The sequence below is a fragment of the Malaya genurostris genome, chromosome 2, assembly GCF_030247185.1.
Source record: "Malaya genurostris strain Urasoe2022 chromosome 2, Malgen_1.1, whole genome shotgun sequence".
In the NCBI taxonomy this organism is placed as follows: Eukaryota; Metazoa; Arthropoda; class Insecta; order Diptera; family Culicidae; genus Malaya; species Malaya genurostris.
This window is the reverse complement of record NC_080571.1, coordinates 329,094,506-329,115,525: the sequence shown is the minus strand read 5'-3', so window position 1 is coordinate 329,115,525 and position 21,020 is coordinate 329,094,506. Positions and strand designations below refer to the sequence as shown.

The following is a 21,020-nucleotide window of genomic DNA, read 5'->3' as shown; positions in this document are numbered from 1 at the left end:
AATGAATAGAGTTTAATTGGATTCTGAGATAATGAAGATCTTCTCTGGTTCAATTTTCGATAGTGAAACACTGAAAAAAAAGTTTTTGTTCGAAAATATTTTCTTCTTGAAAGGGCTCATCTTGCCATATATGAACGGTTGGTTGAAAGCATAATTACTTGTCTTGAGACAGACGGTTTTTTTGTACATAGACTTTAAATATGGGACTCAGCTTGGATTTTTTTGTAATGTGGTTTTTTTTGAGACAAAGTTTACATAATCATATATTTCATGCTTCGTCTTCGACGTAGAACTGTTATGCTACTCAGCAGTTCTACAAAAACCGCTAAGCAGACATAAAATTAATAACCTATTATGATTACCTATCATTTTTTTTAAACATAAAGCTAATAGGAACATCTTCCCACCCGCAGGTTGTCTGTACGGATCGCCAGCGGCCCAGTTTACCGAACCGATGGATTGCGTCAGTCACGCTGCAATCAATTTCCAAGGTGATGAAAGAATGCTGGTACCAGAATCCGGCCGCTCGGCTTACGGCGCTCAGGATCAAGAAAACACTTGCAAACATTCGCTAGAGGCGGGTTGCCACTGCCGTTGGCGAGCCGGTAGGAGGTCCTTCCTGGGGATAGAAGAACTCATCCAACCGAAGTGCATTACCGCGGCAGTGCGATGCAGGTGAAGTGGCAGACGGGTGAGAAGGAACATGAAAATGTAACAACAGAATGTGAAAACATGAACTCTCGATCTAGGAATTAACACACTTTTTAGATGGTAAGCAAAAATTACCATTAAGATGAAATGAAACCACGAGTGTGGTGAAAATTGTGAGATAATGAGGAAAAGGTAACTCTAGTTGTGTAAGTTTACAGTTTATTGTAAGGATATGACGAAAATAATTCTTTTGTGTGCAAAAGAAGAAACAAGCTAACGGATAATGAGAGAAGAAATTTATGTTTGAAACTGTTTGAAAGTCATAGCCACGGCAAACTTGGCGAACTGTCCGTAGATACTATTATTTGTATTTTATTGAATGATTGATTGATGTGTTGCATGTTTGATTTTATTGTCGAGCTAGTTTTGATATATAGTAATATATTATTATTTATTGTTAGTATCACATTATTTATCATATGAGTTGGTTTGGTTACTAGCAAACACATACGCAAAGAAAAACACACACTCACAAACAAGCGAGACATTAACAGGAAACAGTGATGGATTAGTTTGTTATTGTTTATCCATTTTTAACATATCTCCTCGCCTATATAAAAAAAAGTTGAAATTAAGAAACAGCAACTGAAAACTCGTACCTCCGTATACAGTTAAAACTGTACACAAACACACAAAATCCTCAACCGGAGAAGCAGTAAACTGCTTTACAGCACAGGCGAAAAACCCGTCACTCATATTTTTCTGACCAGAATTTAAGGGATGTGATTGGACACGATTACTTCCACTATGAGACTGTTAAGAGAAAAGCTACTAGATTATAACATGTGTTACTTGGGATGAGCGGGGTTTTTGTGAATGTTTCCTCTTGATTACAATCCTTCTTACAATAGTACGGTTTGCGTTTGTTTTGTTTTTGTTTTCGAGTTTTCATACAACGTAATGATATTTCCTAACGTAGAGCATTTAGTTTTCGAATTCAAGTACACGTTGAACAACCTTTAAGTTAAACTTCATACACTTAGGCATTCACAATATCTTCCGCCATTCAACAACTGTACCTTCATCTTATTATCGTTTGAAATTTATACAGAATCCTTAACTTCATTCATTGCAATCAACACATTCTTTATTATTTTTCGGAAAACAAATAAGAAAAAAAGAACATTCTCAGGCAAGTGAAGACGATTGGTCACTTTCCCGTCCTTCCCGTTTACGCCCATTCCTCGACCATGTCACATCATATTATGTTGAACTATGAACACGAGTCGGTAAAGTAAGACAAATTCAGGCTTCCCAAAATTACTTAAATGTCAAACGAATCCTATGATTAACACACAGAAATGGTATAGTGTAACTGTTTTTGCCAGTAATGAGAGGTTCAAAAGAATGCTTAGATAACGAATGGAATAGCGCGAGCGACACACACCTTTATTGCAACAAAAAACTGCCGTTAAATGTGTAATTTTTGAGATTCAAAGAAAAAATACTAGAATACATATGTATAAAGAGAGATGAAAACAAAACATTACAGAGATAAACACTATTAATCACTGCTTGCTAGCAATCGCCGGTCACATTGTAGAATAGCAAACAAAAACGGAAGGAAGCAACTTGAGCTCTAGTTTGTTTTGTTTTTTCGCAGAAGCCCCCCCGTAATCTATCAGAATTACGAGATCGTGAACATTTTTATTAATCGCGGTGCATCGGTAATGGCAAAGGATGAAGTTAGCAGGCAGAATCCCTCTTCATATCGCCATTGAAGAGAACGCTAATAAATTTGTCGAATTATTGCTAAAACATAAACAAGCAACAGAAATGTTGCGAACTTCGGATAAAAATGAACGTTCTAATTTTTGTATATTTGAAACACGAGTAAAACACTGACTGCTGGGGCTGCCAGTTTTTCTTGTTATAAAAGTCAGATTTTAAATTTGTAACTGACATAAATTATGCATCTAGAATTAGAACACTCCTGAACATGCCCTAACTGTTTGGAAATGTTTCACAACAAAACCCTCAGAAGTTATGTAAATTTTTGTTGATTGTAGTTGAGAGCTTTTTATAATAGACAGGAGAACTTTGTGAAATGCGATGGAACCAAATATGAATTCAAGATATGGTGGTCTACGATTTATCATGTACCCCTCGATGATCTCGGTTCACTTTCAGTTCAATCATCATTTGAAGGCAAACAACAAGCACCTGATCGCTGAGTACGGAACTAACATTGACAGCAAATGGAGTAAAAAAACATCGATGATTTTTTCGAATTTGGTTTCAATTCCTATTTAGAAATGATCGACTATTGTCAAATTTCTTGTGAACTTGGCTGGTTTTTGCGATTAAGACAAATCTGCGGGTAATTCATCGTCTCGGTTATTATTTCCAGTCGTGAAAAGCTCGGAAACCATTTAAAATGACGTTAAGAAAATAGTTTCGCCCTTCCTTACTAGCAATTGACGTAGCACTCTGTTTGTTGGCATGGAACACGTAGGGCGAAACTTACGAAAACAAGAAGAAGAATGACAGTTTCACCCTTTATAGTTCTTTGTATTACTAAGATAAAGATTTTTGTATGATCAAAAATTTCTAAATTGTAGGATTTTGAATCGTTGATTCGTCCTTCTTAAAAAACACAGAGGATATATGTTTCTTTCCCGCATAACTTGTATTGTTTCCATGGCATTTTGCAACTTCTATCAATGGATCCAATGGGACATAGTCGCCCTTATTCTGAATAACGTCGTATCGTTTTTTCCCTCGTATTTCATTTGTATTCCCCATAAGGCTAGCAAAATCAAAGGTAGCTATGATTCGATCGAACCACATTCGATCGAAAAATCAATACGTCACACAGTGGTTCGAATCAATAAAAACGTGGACATAAATCAGTAGCTGCCAAACCGTTCTTTTAATGCATATAGTTGCTTTTAAGAAATTATTTACAAAGATATACCACGTAATTTGATTCTATCTCTAATTGTCCATGGCCTACTTTAACAAAAAATATAACCATAACTTTTTTTTCTGAAGAGATAGAAATTTTTTTTCTACAAAGTTTTAGAACTATTGAAAATAATTTATTTTGTCAAATATACCAAAAAGTCTAGGTTTCGGATACACAAAGCGTTTTTATGGCAACCCCCTTAAAATCAGTTGTTTTATTCATAACTTGTTTCGAGTTATTTTTTTATGTATGCATGTATGTTTGGAATAATCGAAGAAAATAAAAAATCCCATATTTTTGTTGAAGGTAGTGCATATGTTTGTTGTTTCCTGGCAAAGTTATACAACATTTTACCTTCTTTTTACCTATGATAAAACCTTACACCGAAGCGAAATATGCAACTTTATGCAGCTGATTATTACATAATTTATAGGAAAAGATATGCCAAAAATATGGATGGAACTTTTTTTTAGGCGTTTTCAAAATTTGTTTTAGATATTGAATTATGACAACCCCCTTAAAACTAGTTTTCTAGTCATAACTTGTTTCAAGTTATTTTTTTATACATACTTTATTTGGAATAATTGTAGAAAATTTAAAATCCCATAATTTTGTAGAAGGTAATGCATAGGTTTGTTCTTTTCTGGAAAAGTTATACATCATTTTACCTATTTTCACCTAAGAAACCTTGTGCCGAAGCGAAATATGCAACTTATTGCAGCAAACTTTTACAATACCTATAGGAAAATATATTCCTAATCCAATTTATTTTCCAATGAGAATATCCTGAGTACTATTCGTGTGACTCATTTTCACTATGGTCATGCTGAAACCATGAATGGTTAAGAAACGGAGGGCGTCACGCGTCTGCTATTTCTGTAATTCACTTTTGCAGTGAGCGTAGAGATGGGCAATTCGCTCCTGAGCTATTCTAGTGAATCGGATCTTTAAAGTGAGCTGATAAGTCACAGCTTTTTTTTAAAGAACCGCAGCTCACCAGATCACCGCACTGGTAAGCAGGGATGCCAGGTTCACAGATTAATCTGTGTTTCACAGATTTTCAACCTTTTGCACAGATTTAAAAAATGGCACAGATTTTCACAGATTCTGAAATCGATGACAGATTTTTGAAATTGATCACAGTTTAGCACCAATACTTACAGAGCGGTAGGAAATAGTGAAACCTTTTTTTTGCTTATCAAAAAGATTCCGATCAGCTATTATGGAAACGGGGAAACGTGCACAGATTTTGCACAGACAGGTTTTTGGCTTGATCACAGATTTTTGAAAAAAAATGACCTGGCATCCCTGCTGGTAAGGTGGAAACAAGCTACGAGCTGAACGAAGCTTCGGCTCTTGAAGAGCGAGTTATAAATGAGAAGAAATGTGTGCATGAGCTTTTGTTCGTTCTTCCAAATGTGTATCTATCCTTCTTTAACAGATTGAATGAGCCATTGTCGATAAGAAATCTTACCTCTCACTCAGTAGGCTAAGGTACATTCAGGGATGCCACTTTTGCAGATATTTTCAAATATGACATAATAATAATTCGCACACAAGTTAGTTCGCATAGCATTGTTCTTTGTGCATCAATGATTTCGATCATGCATATGAAAGAAAAACGGCGCAAAAAACGGTGCTCGAAACAAACCTTCAGTTCAATCTTAATGAGCTGATGAGCTGATACATTGAATCGATTCCCTTTAGTGAGCTGATCGGTTCGGGGTTGTTTACCGGTATGAGCTGCTTCGCACTTCTCTAAGTGAGCGTTGTACGTAACGCACGTAACTCAATTTATTTACACGTTTAAAAATGAAATCTCTTCGTAAAGGTGTGTACTTTTACAATACTTTTTCACATTTTGTTTGGAAAACATTTTTCCATTTTTTTTATATGTGTTGAACTTTTGATAATTTTCCGAATTTTTAATATTTAAAATTAACATTGAAAAGGCCTAAAAACTTGCATCGAGTTTCACTTAGATTTTTTCTAATATTGTTAATTGTCAAAAAGTAAACAAAATACAAATCACAACAATTTGATTAAGTTGCGCGTGCAAGCATAAGCATGTTTATGCGTGTTTACGCGCACTTTGTAGTAGATACTAAGGTAATAGAGGTAGATTCTACGTACAAACATAAACTGTTTTTTAAATAAAGTGAATATATCTTCAAAAATATTTATTTTACATTGTTTAAACCTTCAGCAAAAATACTTCAAATGTTTTTTTCTTCAAAATGAGATAGAAAAAAAATGTTTCATTTGTGAAAAAAAAATTTCATTCAAGATTGGTACTACCCCCTTAACAAAAAATAAGGTGCCACTTTCAAAAGAAGCGTAATATAATCTTGTAAAACTTCTTCGAAGACACGTTAGCTCTTAAAAATCAGTGAAAGTCAGTACAGACTTATGGCCGTCTTTTTCCAGTTTTGGACCACTGTGCGTCGTTATTCAGAATAAGGGCGAGTAATACTGAGTTTATGTTTGGTGGAACGATTTGTAATTTTGAGGCGTTCAGTCGAGTAGGTGGTTGTACTGAGCTTCTTATTTTAAACGTATAGAAAATTGAAAGATTAACACAGGTTTTTGAGGAATTTTGTGCCAGCCTAAATATTTGTTATTTGTGATTTAAGTCTGCAAACATTGTATGTGTTTTATCCATGTTTATCCGAAGTTTGAGCAATTGGGAAACAAACTACTGTAACAATCACTCATTCGGAATAGTTTCATGGTCTAGGTTACAATTGTGCTCCTAGTGTCTTTTAGCTTAAATCGATGAGTTCGATTTTCTAACCAAATCGTTCGAAAGTAAATCCATTTTTTTGGTTATCAATACACGTCGAACGTCTTGTTTTATTTTACGTAATTTCGCACTAAGAACGAGAATATGAACTAACTGAAGAGTCGTAGGCGAAGTTTATTTATCGGGCAGAATAATGATTTGTAACGAGACTTACTCTCACTGCTAATATTCCTAACCTAAACCTTTTTATTATCTAATTCACGCATTCTATATTATCTATTGAACTACTGAGTAACACTTATTCATTGACTACTCCGTACGCATTATTGTAATTATTATGAGTATATGAGTAACCTAGTGATCGTCTTAACAAAGAATCATTACAAAGTAAACGACTAGAGGATCACATACATTAGAATACATCAATACAAAACAACACAAACAACTATAAATCTATTTATTATAAACGAACGAATGGATTCTCCAGAAAGCTGGAATAAATGACGACGTTGATATTTTACTTGCTTTTTCCGGCCCTAGCAACTGCGTTTTGTTATTGGTTCATTGTGAGTGAGGCGAGAGTGCGCTTGTGCGTGTAAATGTAAATAGGCGTAAATATTGCAACAGAATAAACAAAAGCAAAAGTAGGAGATTTAGTGCAGCAAGGGATGAACTCGTCACCGATCAAGGTAGGCCTAGATTTGTACCTTCTGTCCATTAGTAATTCATCAGATATAAGAAATATGAAATGGTTCCGGTGGGTTTTGTAATATTTACAAAAGACACTTCGACTGCTCCTAACGTTTAACACTACCCCTATCTGGATCGGACGACAGAGCATGGTTTACTCAAACACAAAACAAAACTACCTTTGAAGATACAAAACAAAACAAGAAACAAAAGATGTACACGAGCAAAGCAAACCTGACCGCATGTTGAAAATGAACTAAACAAACAAACAAACAAACAACCGAAGTAACAAAGAAAAGAGGAAGAAGAGGGCAAATGTTTAGCAGACAAAATCAGAGCATCTAACCAGTGTTATGTGAGTTATTGTATAGTAGAGGGAAAGAGAAAATAAGAAAAAAAAATAACAAAGCATACAAAAGAGGAAACCACAAGTGACAAAATATGTGAGAAAATTAACCAGAGAAGTTAAATTCAAAGAAAGCATATGCGCGTAACGTTTGTTTTTGAAATGGTGTGAACAGAGCGGTTAGCGATGTATAAAAGTTGCATATTTAGATGGTAAAAATGTCGTTCTACATTGTATCGAGCCTGATTGCATTTTTATGTTGTGGTGGTGAATTGTAGATCCGATGATAGCATCATTATTTGCTCAAGCTCAATCATAAACCTACAGACATCCTTTTGTCATTTTCGCTTGAGATAAGACTAAGCAGACAGCAAGTGCGGTTTTCGGCAGTTTCGTTTGCTTTCTTATTTGAACTTGCATTTTAGCAGGTCCTAGAGCGGATAATCTGCATCGAACGAAACTATGCAAATATACAGTGACTGATTTTAGTTTCCTATACCCATAATCCTAGTTGCAAGACAACCATCAACAGACAAAATAGAAATACCTATCGATTCCTATCTCTGATTGCATGAGAATAATTTGCTGTTTTTAGGTGCCATTTTTTACATTGCATTTTTTATACCTGAGAAACACGTTCAGGGTGTGAAACTTTTCTGGTTTCCGTTTTCGGATGGACTTAAACTACACTTTCCATATAGTATTGAAATCAGTGCAGCCAGACAATTTCCCACATCAACTTTCCGTTTAGCCACAAACAAAAAAACTAATGTTAGTAACTGGTGTGTATAATTTCTGCAAGAGAGAGCAAACAAATAATCCAGTGTAGTAGTTTTTAGTCTACTAGAAATGGAAAAAAATACGATGCAAAGTTACACAACTCAGTGACACAGAGGGTAGTAACAAGCGCCGATAAGTTGTATGATATGAATTATAATTTTCTACCTCATTTATTTAGTAACTTTTTTTATAAATACAAAAAATACAAAAAAATGCAAAAAAATATGTAAAATTCAGTAACAAACCTAGTAAGAAACTATTTTAAGTCATGAATAAAAAAATATAACATTTACTATTAAACATTACGATTAGGAGCACTCAAGAATACGAAAGTAAGCTAAGCGAACGTTTTATGTTCAGCGGAAAGAGAAATACGATTTGTTTTTTAGTCGACGATTCAGCACTCAGTGATCCTGAGTAAACCCAGCAAACAACACACGAGCGGAAACAATAATTGAAACTACCATTACAATATTGGCAGACAACAGCAGTGGTCGAGCTATCCTACCAACCAGAAAATCAGTGAAACAGGCAGCCGCAGAACCTAAAAAAAACGCGGAACCGTATATATATTTTGGTAATTACCTTTATGCCAAGCGGAAATTCCGAGACCGGACTGAATACAAAACGAATCTACAAACCAACAGCTAACGAAAGACGACGAGGAATAAGAAATTAGTACATTTGTGATCAATTGCTTGGCAGTTACTAAATTAACTATGAAAAGATTGAGGGAAAAATCCATGAATTTTAAAACGTTATCATAATAAGAACAACAAGAAAAAAAATGTTAGGATAAACACTGAAACTTTTTCACATGAGAAGAACATGAATGCAAAATTATATCTATCAGCTTACTATGAAGAGGTACAGAAATTTGTGTTCTCCGAGTTCTTTCGAATGATGAGTTTAAATTTGATACATGATATTGGGTTTTCGAATTGCGGCTTTTGAAGCATGGAACCATAGAGGAAGAATTTGATTCGGAAAATGCTTAACAGTAAAGGAAAAGTCTGTTTGAAAACTGTCTGAAAATGATTCGCGCTAGAAGCGTGTTTGCACAGAAAATGAAAAGAATGATTTTTGCAGATAAGCAAGGGTAAAACAATCGAAGACTGTAGTGAAACAACCGATGAGTAATGAGTGAGTTCGCTCTTTAAACAAAACTAAAAATTCAAGCAGAAACAATGGTACGATAAGAATGAGTACTGCGGTTAGAAGTTATATTATCATTATTATAATTATTATTACTGCATACACACTATCATTATATTACTTGATTAGTTGATTATATTACGCGTATATTATTGATAACAAAACCAGCAAAACAACAAATAAGAAAGTAAAAACACAAGAAAATTCCGACGGAACTAGGAAGCATATTACTGACACTGTCTTCTCTGCAGTCGAGGAAACCGTTTTTCTGATGCGAAAGCAAGTTGGAAATCTTAGTTCTGAACAATAGATTTAAAAAAACAGAAAACAAACAATGAAAAAAATGGAAAAAATAATAAAAAAGTGATTGATTATTGTCTTTTGTAATAAAATATTAACGAAGGTGGTTTTTATTCTGATTGAATGGAAAGAAATGTATCATACTAGATTTCATGTCATATTTACTTATAGATGTAAAAAAAATCAAAAACTAAGTCGTCAAATTATTGTGCGGGTTTGCACAAAGGAACCTGACACGTTTTGATCTTTGGTTACAATGGAACCAAACAAGGAAGAAGGAAACCGAACACGACATCGGAAAGTAGAAGAAAGAAGGTTTATTTTCGTCTAGTAGTTTTCCATCATCAAGCACTGAAGTGTCGCTTACCAAAAAGCAAAGTCTTGGCATTACATCCCTTTTGTGGAATTTGACCTTTCTGTTTGAACAGATTTCGCAGACGATTCTTAGTGTACAGAATCATTGCATGGCTAGTGCTATGGATCCTACTGACACTAAGAATCCTTCCAGGTCGGGGTTCGAACATACGACAACTGGCTTGTATGACCAGCGTCCTATGCATTGAACCACCAATCCGGGACGCTTACCGCGTTTTTTTTATTTATAACTCGTTTTTGAAAAATCAGTCGTACCTTACAACCAGGGCCGGTGAAACGTGTTAAGCCCAGGTGGGTAATTTTTCGTACCTGGGGGAACGACCCCCTATTTTCAAGTATACCTTAATTCTAATGAAAATTTTATTTATCCCTCAAAAGAGCAAGATCTATTTTTTAAATATTTTGTTTCGATATAACTTCGCATGAAACGCGCAAATTCGAAGTTTTAAACGTCTTCGATTTTTTGTTTCAAAACAAAATTGCACATTTAAGCGTTAAATACGACATAAAACTGCTATGGAGTTGTGCAAATGGTTGACGTAGGACTACTCAACTAGTGTCAAAATTACTGCCAACATTTGTTTTGAAGATTGAGGCAGCAGTCTTTTGTGTTCCCTTTAAACTTATTTGTGTCAGTGAATTTTCGCAATTAACTTTTTGAGAATTTTTGTTACCCTGACAGTTTAGTTTGTTGGGATTGATGATGGAAGGTGCTGAACTCGTTCATCCAGTAGTTGGTGATGGAGGTTACCCTGCAATATCCTCGAATATGAAAAAATGCCGAATTTCGATCAAAATGTGTCTCGTGCGGATCGAACGGTGCACAAAATAAATCCACAAACGGTCCAGCCGCTGATGTGCATATCACTTTAGTCGAAAGGTCCCGGAACTGATTCAAAGAAATATCATATTAACCTCATTTTCCGAAAGTTTCAAATTTAAGATGACAGGTGTCAAACTTTCACGTCAATCGGACTACAAACACTAAGCCTACCGACATATAAGTTACGTTACTTATTTATTTATGAAAAAATGAAAATAACGATTTCCGTTTATTGATAAAACATTGCTTTTTAAAGGGATAAAACCACGCAAGCCCAACAAGTTTGAGAAGGGTTATCCATATTCGGATTAAAAACAAAGATTTGTGGTATTCTGATTTTAAACGTGGCCAAATGGGGCAGCCATCCCGAAAAAAATAAGCAAGTTTTGACAATCCTAGTTATTACCTGAACTTTTTGAACGATGTGTTTTTGTACGGCAGTATCGAACCGCACAGAGTGCAAGTCAATGCGATACTGAATCTTGTTTTGTATGAGCGATTTTCTTAAATGCGAACGCACTCAATCAAGAACAGAAATCTTGTAGAAACCGCGAGCTTATGTATATAAAACTGTCGCACCCCAGTATTGAAAACAAAAATGTAATCCTACGTCAAAAGTTTTTTTTATTTATGTGAAGATATAGAACGGAAAGGTGAGATGTGAAGGTTCATTTGAGCAAACAGAAATCACGTCCCACCTTTCTGTTGCATATCTTCACATCCTTCCTTTATTATTCTGAGTTACAAATATTCTAATTATGAATCATACTAATATTACCATTGTTTATCGATCGAAATTTCAGGTGGGTAATTACCCACTTTTGGAATTTTCGGATGGGTAGTACTACCCACCGTACCCACCTCTTTCACCGACTCTGCTTACAACTACTCGTGAGTTTGAAAACATGTTAAATTTAACGTCGAAAATGCCGTTGCCTTAGCGTAATACTGTGAACAAAACAGGTTCTGTAACCAAAATAAAACTTCCGTGCCACGTTCGAACTGTCCGGATACCAGGGAATGTTGAACGAGTTTGATCCGTTTGCGGCTACTCTTCAAAACTCTTTTCGTTTTTTCATGTAATAAAGCTTGCTTCAGATAGAATTGGAACAAAGACAGTTGCCTTTATTTCAGTTATTTATTATTAAATTGAAGTTGCTTACACAAAAATTTCGATATCTCCGTTAAAAATGGACGAATTTTAACAATCTATGGCTTGTTGGATAGGTATTACCGTGCGGAATCTAAGTCTGAAAATATATTCTGTTTTCAATGTCAATTGTGACAGAAACTGTTAAAAAACTGATAATTTTGACATAAAACTTCGTATAACTCAAAAAGTAAGCATCGGATCTCAAAACCATTCAATAGCGTTCAGGGTGACGGAGAGACCTTTCATTTGCGACTAGATCAAAATCGGTCCAGCCATCTCTGAGATCTCGACCTCTTAAGCTACGATCAGACTAGCCAGTTTATCTGTCACAGTTTATCTGCTACAGACAAGTAATTTTTCGGCAGTTTATATTTGGTCTGGCAATGTGATCACACTATTCACAGTTAAATGACTGCAACAGTCAATACTTTGACAGTTGTTATGTTTGACTGTGACAGACTTTTTTGAGCATGTCTGTATGGTGATTACATTGATCAGACAAATAAAACTGGTTAAAGACTTAAATATAGGGAGTGGGCTGTTTATTACAGTTTTTCTGCACACAGTGATCACATTGGAAGAAAGTTTGTGGGGCAGAGAACTTTTCACGGAATATTGCATTTTGATAAAACATCGATCTGGTCTCACAAACGGAAGTTCGTTGCGTTGCTACTTGGTGTGTTGTGTTTGGAAGCAATTAAAGAAGGAACATAGATGTGCCCCGGTTTTTTTACCTTTTTTATAAATATCAAAAATAGGTATAGAAATCGCTCAAATTTTAGAAAAATTTTCCGAGGCTCGGAGACGCATGGTTATTATTTTAGAAAATTTCAAATACTAAACTTTTCCACAGTTTTAAAAAATATGATACCGAAGCTCTTCGATGTATCTAAAAATCAACAAAGTCAATGCGTGGCTATTCGATAAAAGCAAATGGTAGTCATTCTATTTAAATTCATTCCTGAACTTTGAAACTGATTTTGATTTGACTCTGCAATATTTTTCTTCAAATGCAAACATAATTCTAATGCTTTCCCCAAATCATCTCTTTCTAATACAAAATTCGAAAATTTTTCAATGATGAAAATATACGATGTTGTTTGTTCTATGACTATGATGTATATTTGATATGTTTAGCAGATGTCACAAACAAACAAAAATTAAGATTCTTTCACATCATATGTTCATTATCTACACGTTTGTGTCTTAACGCTCACATCATACGGGTATATCTGCTATTACTAAAAAATCCAGAGTGGCACCGAGATCGAAAGCGCAAAAAAATATGTTTCGCAATTGTTAAGTATTTTTCACGCAACAAATACATTTTCAATAGATTGTAAATGGAGTAGTAGATTCAAAATTCAAATGCAATGAAAATACATAGAATCATCATACCTCCGTAAATATGACAATTAAAGAGTTGAAATTTTGGAAAGGTTGTCTCCAGTTCAAGCTCTTTCAAATATGGTATAACGGCATGAATTCGCTTTGGGGCAGAGTTCAGATTTTGACAGATCCAAAATTTTATTACCAAACGCTTTATAATCAATTCAATTATCGAACTAATGAACGAACAATAAGCTATTGGAAATTCGGTAAATATTCACAAAATCTAGAAAAAATTCAAATTCAAGTAAGTACATTTTCTGTTACCGTTCAGCATTTTTACCTGTGTATGTGTGTGCACTTTTCGAAGATATTTGAACGCGCTCAATTTTCTCAGAGATGGCTGAACCGATTTTAACAAACTTGGGCTCGTTTGAAAGCTACTGTCGTACCATTGATCAAGTTCGAAGATCAAATGGCTGTGACTTTTGGTTCCGGAGATATGATTGTATAAGTGACGTAACCGACAAAAAGCGTTGTATTTGAACGCGCTCAATTTTCTCAGAGATGGTTGATCCGATTTTAACAAACTTGGGCTCGTTTGAAAGCTACTATCGGGCCATTGATCAAGTTCGAAGATCAAATGGTTGTGACTTTTGGTTTTAGATATATGATGGCATAAGTGACGTAACCGACAAAACACGATGATTTTTACCGCTCTTATATATATAAGGGTGCCAAAATTTTGGGATCACCTCTATTTTCGTTAAGTTCTAGTGCTCAAAAGTTTAAGCACCTCGAAAAAAGCCTTCATGCAAAATTTGACCTAAATCAGACATGCTCAAGGGGTGCTGCCCGGTGGTAAAGGTTTGACAATTTTCGATCTTGAAAAAGCACCATAGGGGGGAGTACATGAAATTTCCAAAATCGAAAATTTTTTTTGATGCCGAAACTCTTAAAACTGCATGAAACATCGAAATTTAGTGTCATCTCAAAAAAACTTTTTTTTGAAAAAATCAACTTTCTGGGACTTTTTCATATTTTTTCTAAGTCCCAAAAAGTCGACTTTTTCAAAAAAATTTTTTTTCGAGATGACACTAAATCTCGACGTTTCATGCAATTCTAAGCCTTTTGGCATCAAATTTTTTTTTCGATTTCGAAAATTTCATGTACTCCCCCCTATGGTGATTTTTCAAGATACATGAAAATTCCACTAAGTGGACTAAGAAGGCTTTTTTTAGATTAGCATCACTGATTACAAATAGGCAACGCAAATGTCAAGCACTAATTTGGAAAAATGATGCTGACTGTGTGACATAAACACTGAAGCATGCTTTTGTGAACTACTCGAATCAATCTGAATCAATTAGTTTCGAAATTAGTATCCGAAATTATTTAATAAGATTATGAAATACATTTTCATGAGACTGTTATGAAAAAAGAGAAAGGCATTATCACACCACTAGGTGGATTAAGAAGGGGTTTTATATATAAAAAAATAGGTATAGAATTCGCTCAAACTTTAGAAAATTTTTCCGAGGCCCGGAGGGCCGAATGACATATACCAATCGATTCAGCTCGACGAACTGAGCAAATGTCCGTGTGTGTATGTGTGTTGTCAACTAAGAGGTCGAGATCTCAGAGATGGCTGGACCGATTTTGATCAAACTAGTCGCAAATGAAAGGTCTCCCCGTCACCCAAAACGCTATTGAATGGTTTTGAGATCGGATGTTTACTTTTTGAGTTATATGAAGTTTTATGTCAAAATTTTCAGTTTTTTGATAGTATCTGTCACAATGTACCTTGAAAACAGAATATGTTTTCAGACTTAGATTCCGCACGGTAATACCTATCCAACAAGCCATAGATTGTTAAAATCCGTCCATTTTTAACGGAGATATCGAAATTTTTGTGTAAACTACTTTTCCCCCTATTCCAGCAGTAAGAGTTTTGAGCGCTGTATGACAAAGAAATGCTTGGGAGCAACGAAAACACGATTTTTTATACTGTTACATACAATTGTTTCTAAGTACCAAAAAGACTGTGTACAGCATTCTTTTTCATGACATTTAGCCTCGGACCGATTTTAGCACGGCTCGTTTTTGGCAACATAATCGTTCGAATATGACATATATAAACCAGATGATGGCAGAATTTTTTTAAATTACATTGTTTTAAACTACTCACAGCAATAAATGCTGGAAGAACATAACATCCATATACCATTCGAATCAGTTCTTCGAGATCAGCAAATGCGTGTGTGACAAATAATTTCACTCAATTTTCTCGGAGAATTTCCTTTCTACAAATTCAGATTCATACGAAAAGTCGTATGCTCCCAAACAAAGTTCCTGAGTTATGTTTGGTTCCGACCTCTGGTTCCGGAACTACAGGAGGATATGGGGATACAGGGTAATTGGTATAAAAATGTCTATTCCACATAAATTAATCAGGTTTATCGGGTTAGCTTATTTGGATAGTTGATGAAAAAAATTAACTTTTATCAGTTTCAGTGGTATTCAGTTGTCGATTCAGAAGGCACCTAGAAATTTAATTCGTGCTATGATTTCTCAAAGACGTCTTCACTGATTTTCAAATATTTTGAAACAAATGTAAACTATACAGCTACTCAGGTGAATTTATCTGACTTCGGCCATACCGATTTTAGAATTCCGGTTCCAATTTAAAATCGTTTCTCAAAGCTCAATCGTTTTCTCAAAAAAAGCCTAATCAAATTTCAGAAACAAAAATTCAAATTAAAATAAACTTTTATACAAAATTTATTAATTTTATACATACATACAAAAATTAGTTAATTTTATTCAATTATGACTTCCGATTCTCGAATTACATGATGGTGAATTTTTAAAATTCAAACCGATTTAGAAGATGACAATCCCGAAAAGCTTCAAAGTTGGACTCAAAACTGTTGTAATTTATTTTTCATATGACCATACGAATCGGTTTGGGTTATGCTGGATCCTGAATACCGGCTCTGGAAGTACCTTAAATTACCGTTAACTCTAAAGTGAAACTTACATATCATGGTATGTTTAATCGATCATCACACTTCTGGATTCAAATTCGATCTGATTTGCAGTTTCGACATTACAGAGAAATGAGTGATTAAAATTTCAAATTGTCGCTGAAAACGACGGTCATTAAAATAATGTCATGAAAACTTAAACACCGAAGAATATTCATGCAAAAAACACATGCGGATTGATAAAAAAAGGTATCATCTCAATGCTAGGTGGATTAAACACGTTTTTAATTTGGAATAGTAAATACTTTTTTCATTGATTCATTATTTAATTTTTCTTAATTATTTCATCCAAGTACAAAGCAAAGCGTTCCAGTACTATGCTTCTGGAGATCCATTGCACTTTATCGTGGAGGAGGAGCTTGGAAAATTCAGTAGTAAAATAAATAAGTCTATAAAGAATTCTATAATTTCATTTTAGCCATTTCTAAAATTATAAGTATTTAAAATTTAAACCGTCGTTTAAAGTACGATGGCCGAATCATATAAAATCTTATAAAATTTACAATGCAGTTTGTAAGTCATGTTAACAGATGGTCATTAGAACCGACTTCATTTACACCGGTTGCAGAAGTACCTGCTATAGCAAAACTGTTTCATTTTGTTGGTTGTGCTAATTGATGCGAAATCAATGTTTTTTGTTTTCCTTCAAGAAGCAATAAAAAGTATTTCGAAGAATAGCACATACACCAATACACCACTAGGTGGATTTAAACAGGTTTTTTATTACTATCTGGTTTCTACACATTAGAAAAAAATTTATCACGAAACCAACCCTTTAGAGGAAAACCACGTGCACTCACTTCTCACACTGGTGCTGGAACGTTTTGCTTTGTGTTTGAATGAAATAAACAAGTTTTTGGTTGTCATAGAATCTGTGGCAGACAACTTCTGCACAACAGTTTCAGAAACAGTCAAATTTGTCTGTACAGTCATCAACTGTTTGTCTGTCGACTATGATCACACTGTGATTACATTGTCACAGATAATCTGCACACTTTGACTGCATACAGATGGACAGTTAAGCCGATTTTGACTGCTTGCAGACAACTGTGAACCGATTACACTATGATACAGTCAAACTGAACAAGTTTGTGCAGATAAACTGGCTATATGACATTCGGCCCTCCGGGCCTCGGAAAATTTTTATTTTTTTTTAAATTGTCCCGATTATTTTTTATATTATTCCCGATTATTTTTTTAAATTGTCCCGATATTTTTTTAAATTGTCCCGATTATTTTAATAAATGTTCTTCTTCATCAACTGTATTGACAATACGTTCCAGAATGAGTAAGCACATATGCCTAGGAAGCCACCAAATCAACCGAACCAACTAGAAATACAGAAATGTTAGGTATTTAAGTTTGTTGGCTCGAGGAGACTTTAGTTCATTCTTCAACCTTCTAATAAATCTGTCATATCATTACACATCCAGGTCTGTAAAAATAAGGCATAAACGTTGCATTTTTGGACAGATGATACTGTCGGTGTCGTTACTATGAATGTTCCTCCGTAGAGCAATAATACAAACAGGTCTTGGAACCTAATAGCTGTCAAACTGTCACAAAGCTTAGAGTTACTTCATTAAACATGAAATGTTTAATTCCACTAGCGCCAACCTATCATTGTATCTTTTCAGTAAAAGCCTAATGGCAATGATATACGTCTATTAAAATTTTTATTCCGGTTTTTTCAAACGAAGCGAGAGCGATTACCACTACTCTGTATACAAACAAAGCGACAGCAGAGCGCCCCACGATAACTTCGAGCAAAAGTCAACTTTCGGTCTCGTCATCAGTGTTAGTCGAGTCAGTTATCAGTAAGCACGCGTTCGACGAACGCCACCTCGCCTCGGTTCAAACAATCAGAAACAAATATTTCACCTTAAATAGCAGAGTCCGAAGTCCAACTGTCGCGACTGCACTTCATTCAAGTCTGCTTGGTAGGTAGCAGAAGGAATATAGAGAATCATGCTATTTCGAACGTTCACCCCACGGCTACTTCGGCAGCTGGGTGCTTCGCTTATCAACGCAGAACGCACGGTCGTCGCGAAATCTTATCAATTGCACCCTGCCGTCAGGAACTTTCGGTTTCAACCGGTCAGCACCGTGCACACATGTTCGAACGCTCGGAAAGCGGTCAGTGTTGATGTGGCACGGTTAGATGAATTGCGTCAAACTCCAGTAATAAGAGCAGCCTATTTGTCCAATGTGGAAGAGAACGGACCTCGACGGCTGATCGTGGAGCTCTCCGAGGACTTGCGGTACGAGTTCCCGCTTGTCTGGTTACGTGATAACTGTCAGTGTTCGAATTGTTTTCATTCGGGTTCCTACAGCCGCATTCTCAACTGGGAGCAGTTCGATGTCGAGGCTGTAGCGATACGGAAGTGTACAGTGCCGGAAGGTGGAAACCGACTCGAGGTCGTATGGAATGATGATCATCGATCGGTGTTTGGAAGTGAGTGGTTGGTTGAGAGAAATTTTACCGCAGAGAATAGTGAACATTATCTGAACAAATGGTACAGACCAAAGCCGAAATTATGGAGCCGAAAGGAATTTGGAGATATTTTGACTACGTTTGAGTTCGATGATGTCATCAATTCCGATGAAGCCCTGCAGGGCTGGATTGAAACGTTGATCAAGTATGGAATTGTAATGATTAAGAATGCTCCACTCACGGAACTGGAATGCAGAAGGCTTGCCAATCGAATTGGTTTCATTCGCAAAACACACTATGGGTACGTCATTTTTTTTAAATTTGTGTTTTGAGAGTAAACTATTCCTTCCACTCATACAGCGAAGAGTTTATTGTGAAAGCCAAGGAAGGAACCAGCAACGTGGCCTATTTATCCACCCCACTGCAGATGCATACCGACCTGCCTTATTACGATTACAAACCGGGCTGCAATTTACTACACTGTTTGGTTCAATCTCAGTCTCAGGGTGGACAGAACCTTATATCGGATGCCTTTTTCGTGGCTGACCTCATCCGAAGAGAACACCCGGAAGAATTCAAACTATTGTCTGAAACTCTTGTGAACTGGACGGACGTGGGAGAAGATGAGGGCGGTCAATTCCACAGTATTTATCGAGCACCTGTCATTTGGTGAGTTGTATAATAACAGCTTGCTATGAGACATTATATGATAATTGTATTTTTCAGCATTGGTCGCAATGGAAGTCTGGAACGAATTAATCACAGTGTACCGCAGAGAGACAGTTTCTTCAATGTATCTTTGGCCAGTGTCGAACCGTGGTATCGAGCCATGGCACTATTCGTTCGTCTGATCCATCGTGAAGCCGTCGAATTCAAAACTGCGCCGGGAGACATACTTACCTTTAGCAACGTACGGATGGTCCATGGACGTACGGGTTACACGGATACGGATGTTAATACCAGACACATCGTAGGGGCTTATCTTGATTGGGACGAGATTTACTCAAAGCTGAGGGTCTTGCTAAGTAGAACTCAAAAGTAGTGATACGGGATGCGGATAAAATATTGTTGATTAATTACCTTTCCAAGTATTTGTAAATTGAGTGCGTTGTTTAGTGATACATACAGGTTTTTAACATTTAGATAACTTTATTATCTTAACTATAAAATCCGAACCGCTATGTTGCAGAACTTACGCAGTAAAACATTATGAAAGATAAAAGACGCCAATCAGTTGGTGTTGAACAGTCGTTCGCACCGCACGCGTATAGCTCTTGATTCCTGGAATTTCATTCTGGCTACCTAGAGTTTCATTGATTCAAGGCTTCAGTCTTTATCAAGGCTACCTGAATCACTAACAGTCTTTCTAAAGACTAACAATTAGTCAGCCTTTCTCAAGGCTATACAAAGAGTGATATTCTAATATAATCAGTCTTTTTCAAGACTAAGAAATTAATCAGCCTTTTTTAGGGCTTGCTATTCAAAGAACTATTCTTCGAACTATTCAGTCTGTATTAAGACTACCACAAAATCAGTCTTTATCAAGACTTTTTCAAACTAGGAGTCTAATCGAAGACTAATTTAGCCTAGTTAATTTAATTTCAAATTGCATTTATTTAAAAAATGCCTGCGTCCAACCGAAAGGCAACAAGCCCAAAAAATAATTCAATACGGAATAAATCACAATCCGTTATTCAACATTTTTCTAATAACATTCACGATCTTATAGAATCTGAATGTAAAAATAAAAGACAACGGATTTACCTTCCGTTGATTCTATGCCGTCTAACAATATTTACGAGATTCTTCCTGAATCCGATTGTAGCGACATAGTAGAAAATTCTTCAAAAAATCCCAAAATGGACGCTAGTCGTTCTGGGAAGAAACAACAATCTATGCCACCAGTGACGGTGATGATTTCCGACTTCAAAGCATTCCGTACTGTGCTTTCTACTTTTCTCCCGGAAGTAAAAGTCTCATTTCAAATCGGACGAAGAGGAGAATGTCGAGTCTTGGTTGATGGAGTGGAAGATTACGAACGTCTTATCCGATATTTTTCCGAGAAACTTCATAAATTTTATTCATATGATATAAAATCAGACAGACCCTTCAAGGCTGTCTTGGAAGGCTTATCAAATGATCAAAGTACTGATGAAATTGAAAATGAACTAAACGAATTGCTTGATTTTGCCCCTTCCCAAGTAATACTTATGAAAAAAAAGCGAA

General features: G+C 35.7%; 2 protein-coding genes across 5 annotated transcripts in view; both read left to right on the top strand.

Annotated features, from left to right (window-relative positions):
* The window catches only part of LOC131431485 (TGF-beta receptor type-1), a 140,542-nt gene extending 130,897 nt beyond the window's left edge, over positions 1 to 9,645 (top strand). For all 4 annotated transcript variants that reach the window (XM_058597225.1, XM_058597224.1, XM_058597223.1 and 1 more), the window contains one exon: positions 414 to 9,645. In XM_058597225.1, the coding sequence (XP_058453208.1) occupies positions 414 to 575 (162 nt within the window). In that variant the 3' untranslated portion in view covers positions 576 to 9,645. The remainder of the gene's footprint in view (positions 1 to 413) is intronic.
* An 8,527-nt stretch (positions 9,646 to 18,172) lies between these two features.
* Positions 18,173 to 19,941, top strand: LOC131431484 (gamma-butyrobetaine dioxygenase-like). Its single transcript, XM_058597222.1, has 3 exons — positions 18,173 to 19,095; positions 19,155 to 19,463; positions 19,521 to 19,941. Exons 1-3 carry the CDS (start codon positions 18,329 to 18,331, stop codon positions 19,834 to 19,836), a joined length of 1,392 nt encoding a protein of 463 aa, XP_058453205.1. The 5' UTR covers positions 18,173 to 18,328; the 3' UTR covers positions 19,837 to 19,941.
* The last annotated feature ends 1,079 nt before the right edge of the window (positions 19,942 to 21,020 follow it).

What these genes read in the sequence shown, in the direction of transcription:
- LOC131431484 (XM_058597222.1), top strand. Translation starts at nt 18,329, where the DNA reads ATGCTATTTCGAACGTTCACCCCACGGCTACTTCGGCAGCTGGGTGCT. An exon ending in ATTCGCAAAACACACTATGG is followed by an intron (nt 19,096 to 19,154) that starts GTACGTCATTTT and finishes CCACTCATACAG; the next exon opens with CGAAGAGTTTATTGTGAAAG. An exon ending in TATCGAGCACCTGTCATTTG is followed by an intron (nt 19,464 to 19,520) that starts GTGAGTTGTATA and finishes TGTATTTTTCAG; the next exon opens with CATTGGTCGCAATGGAAGTC.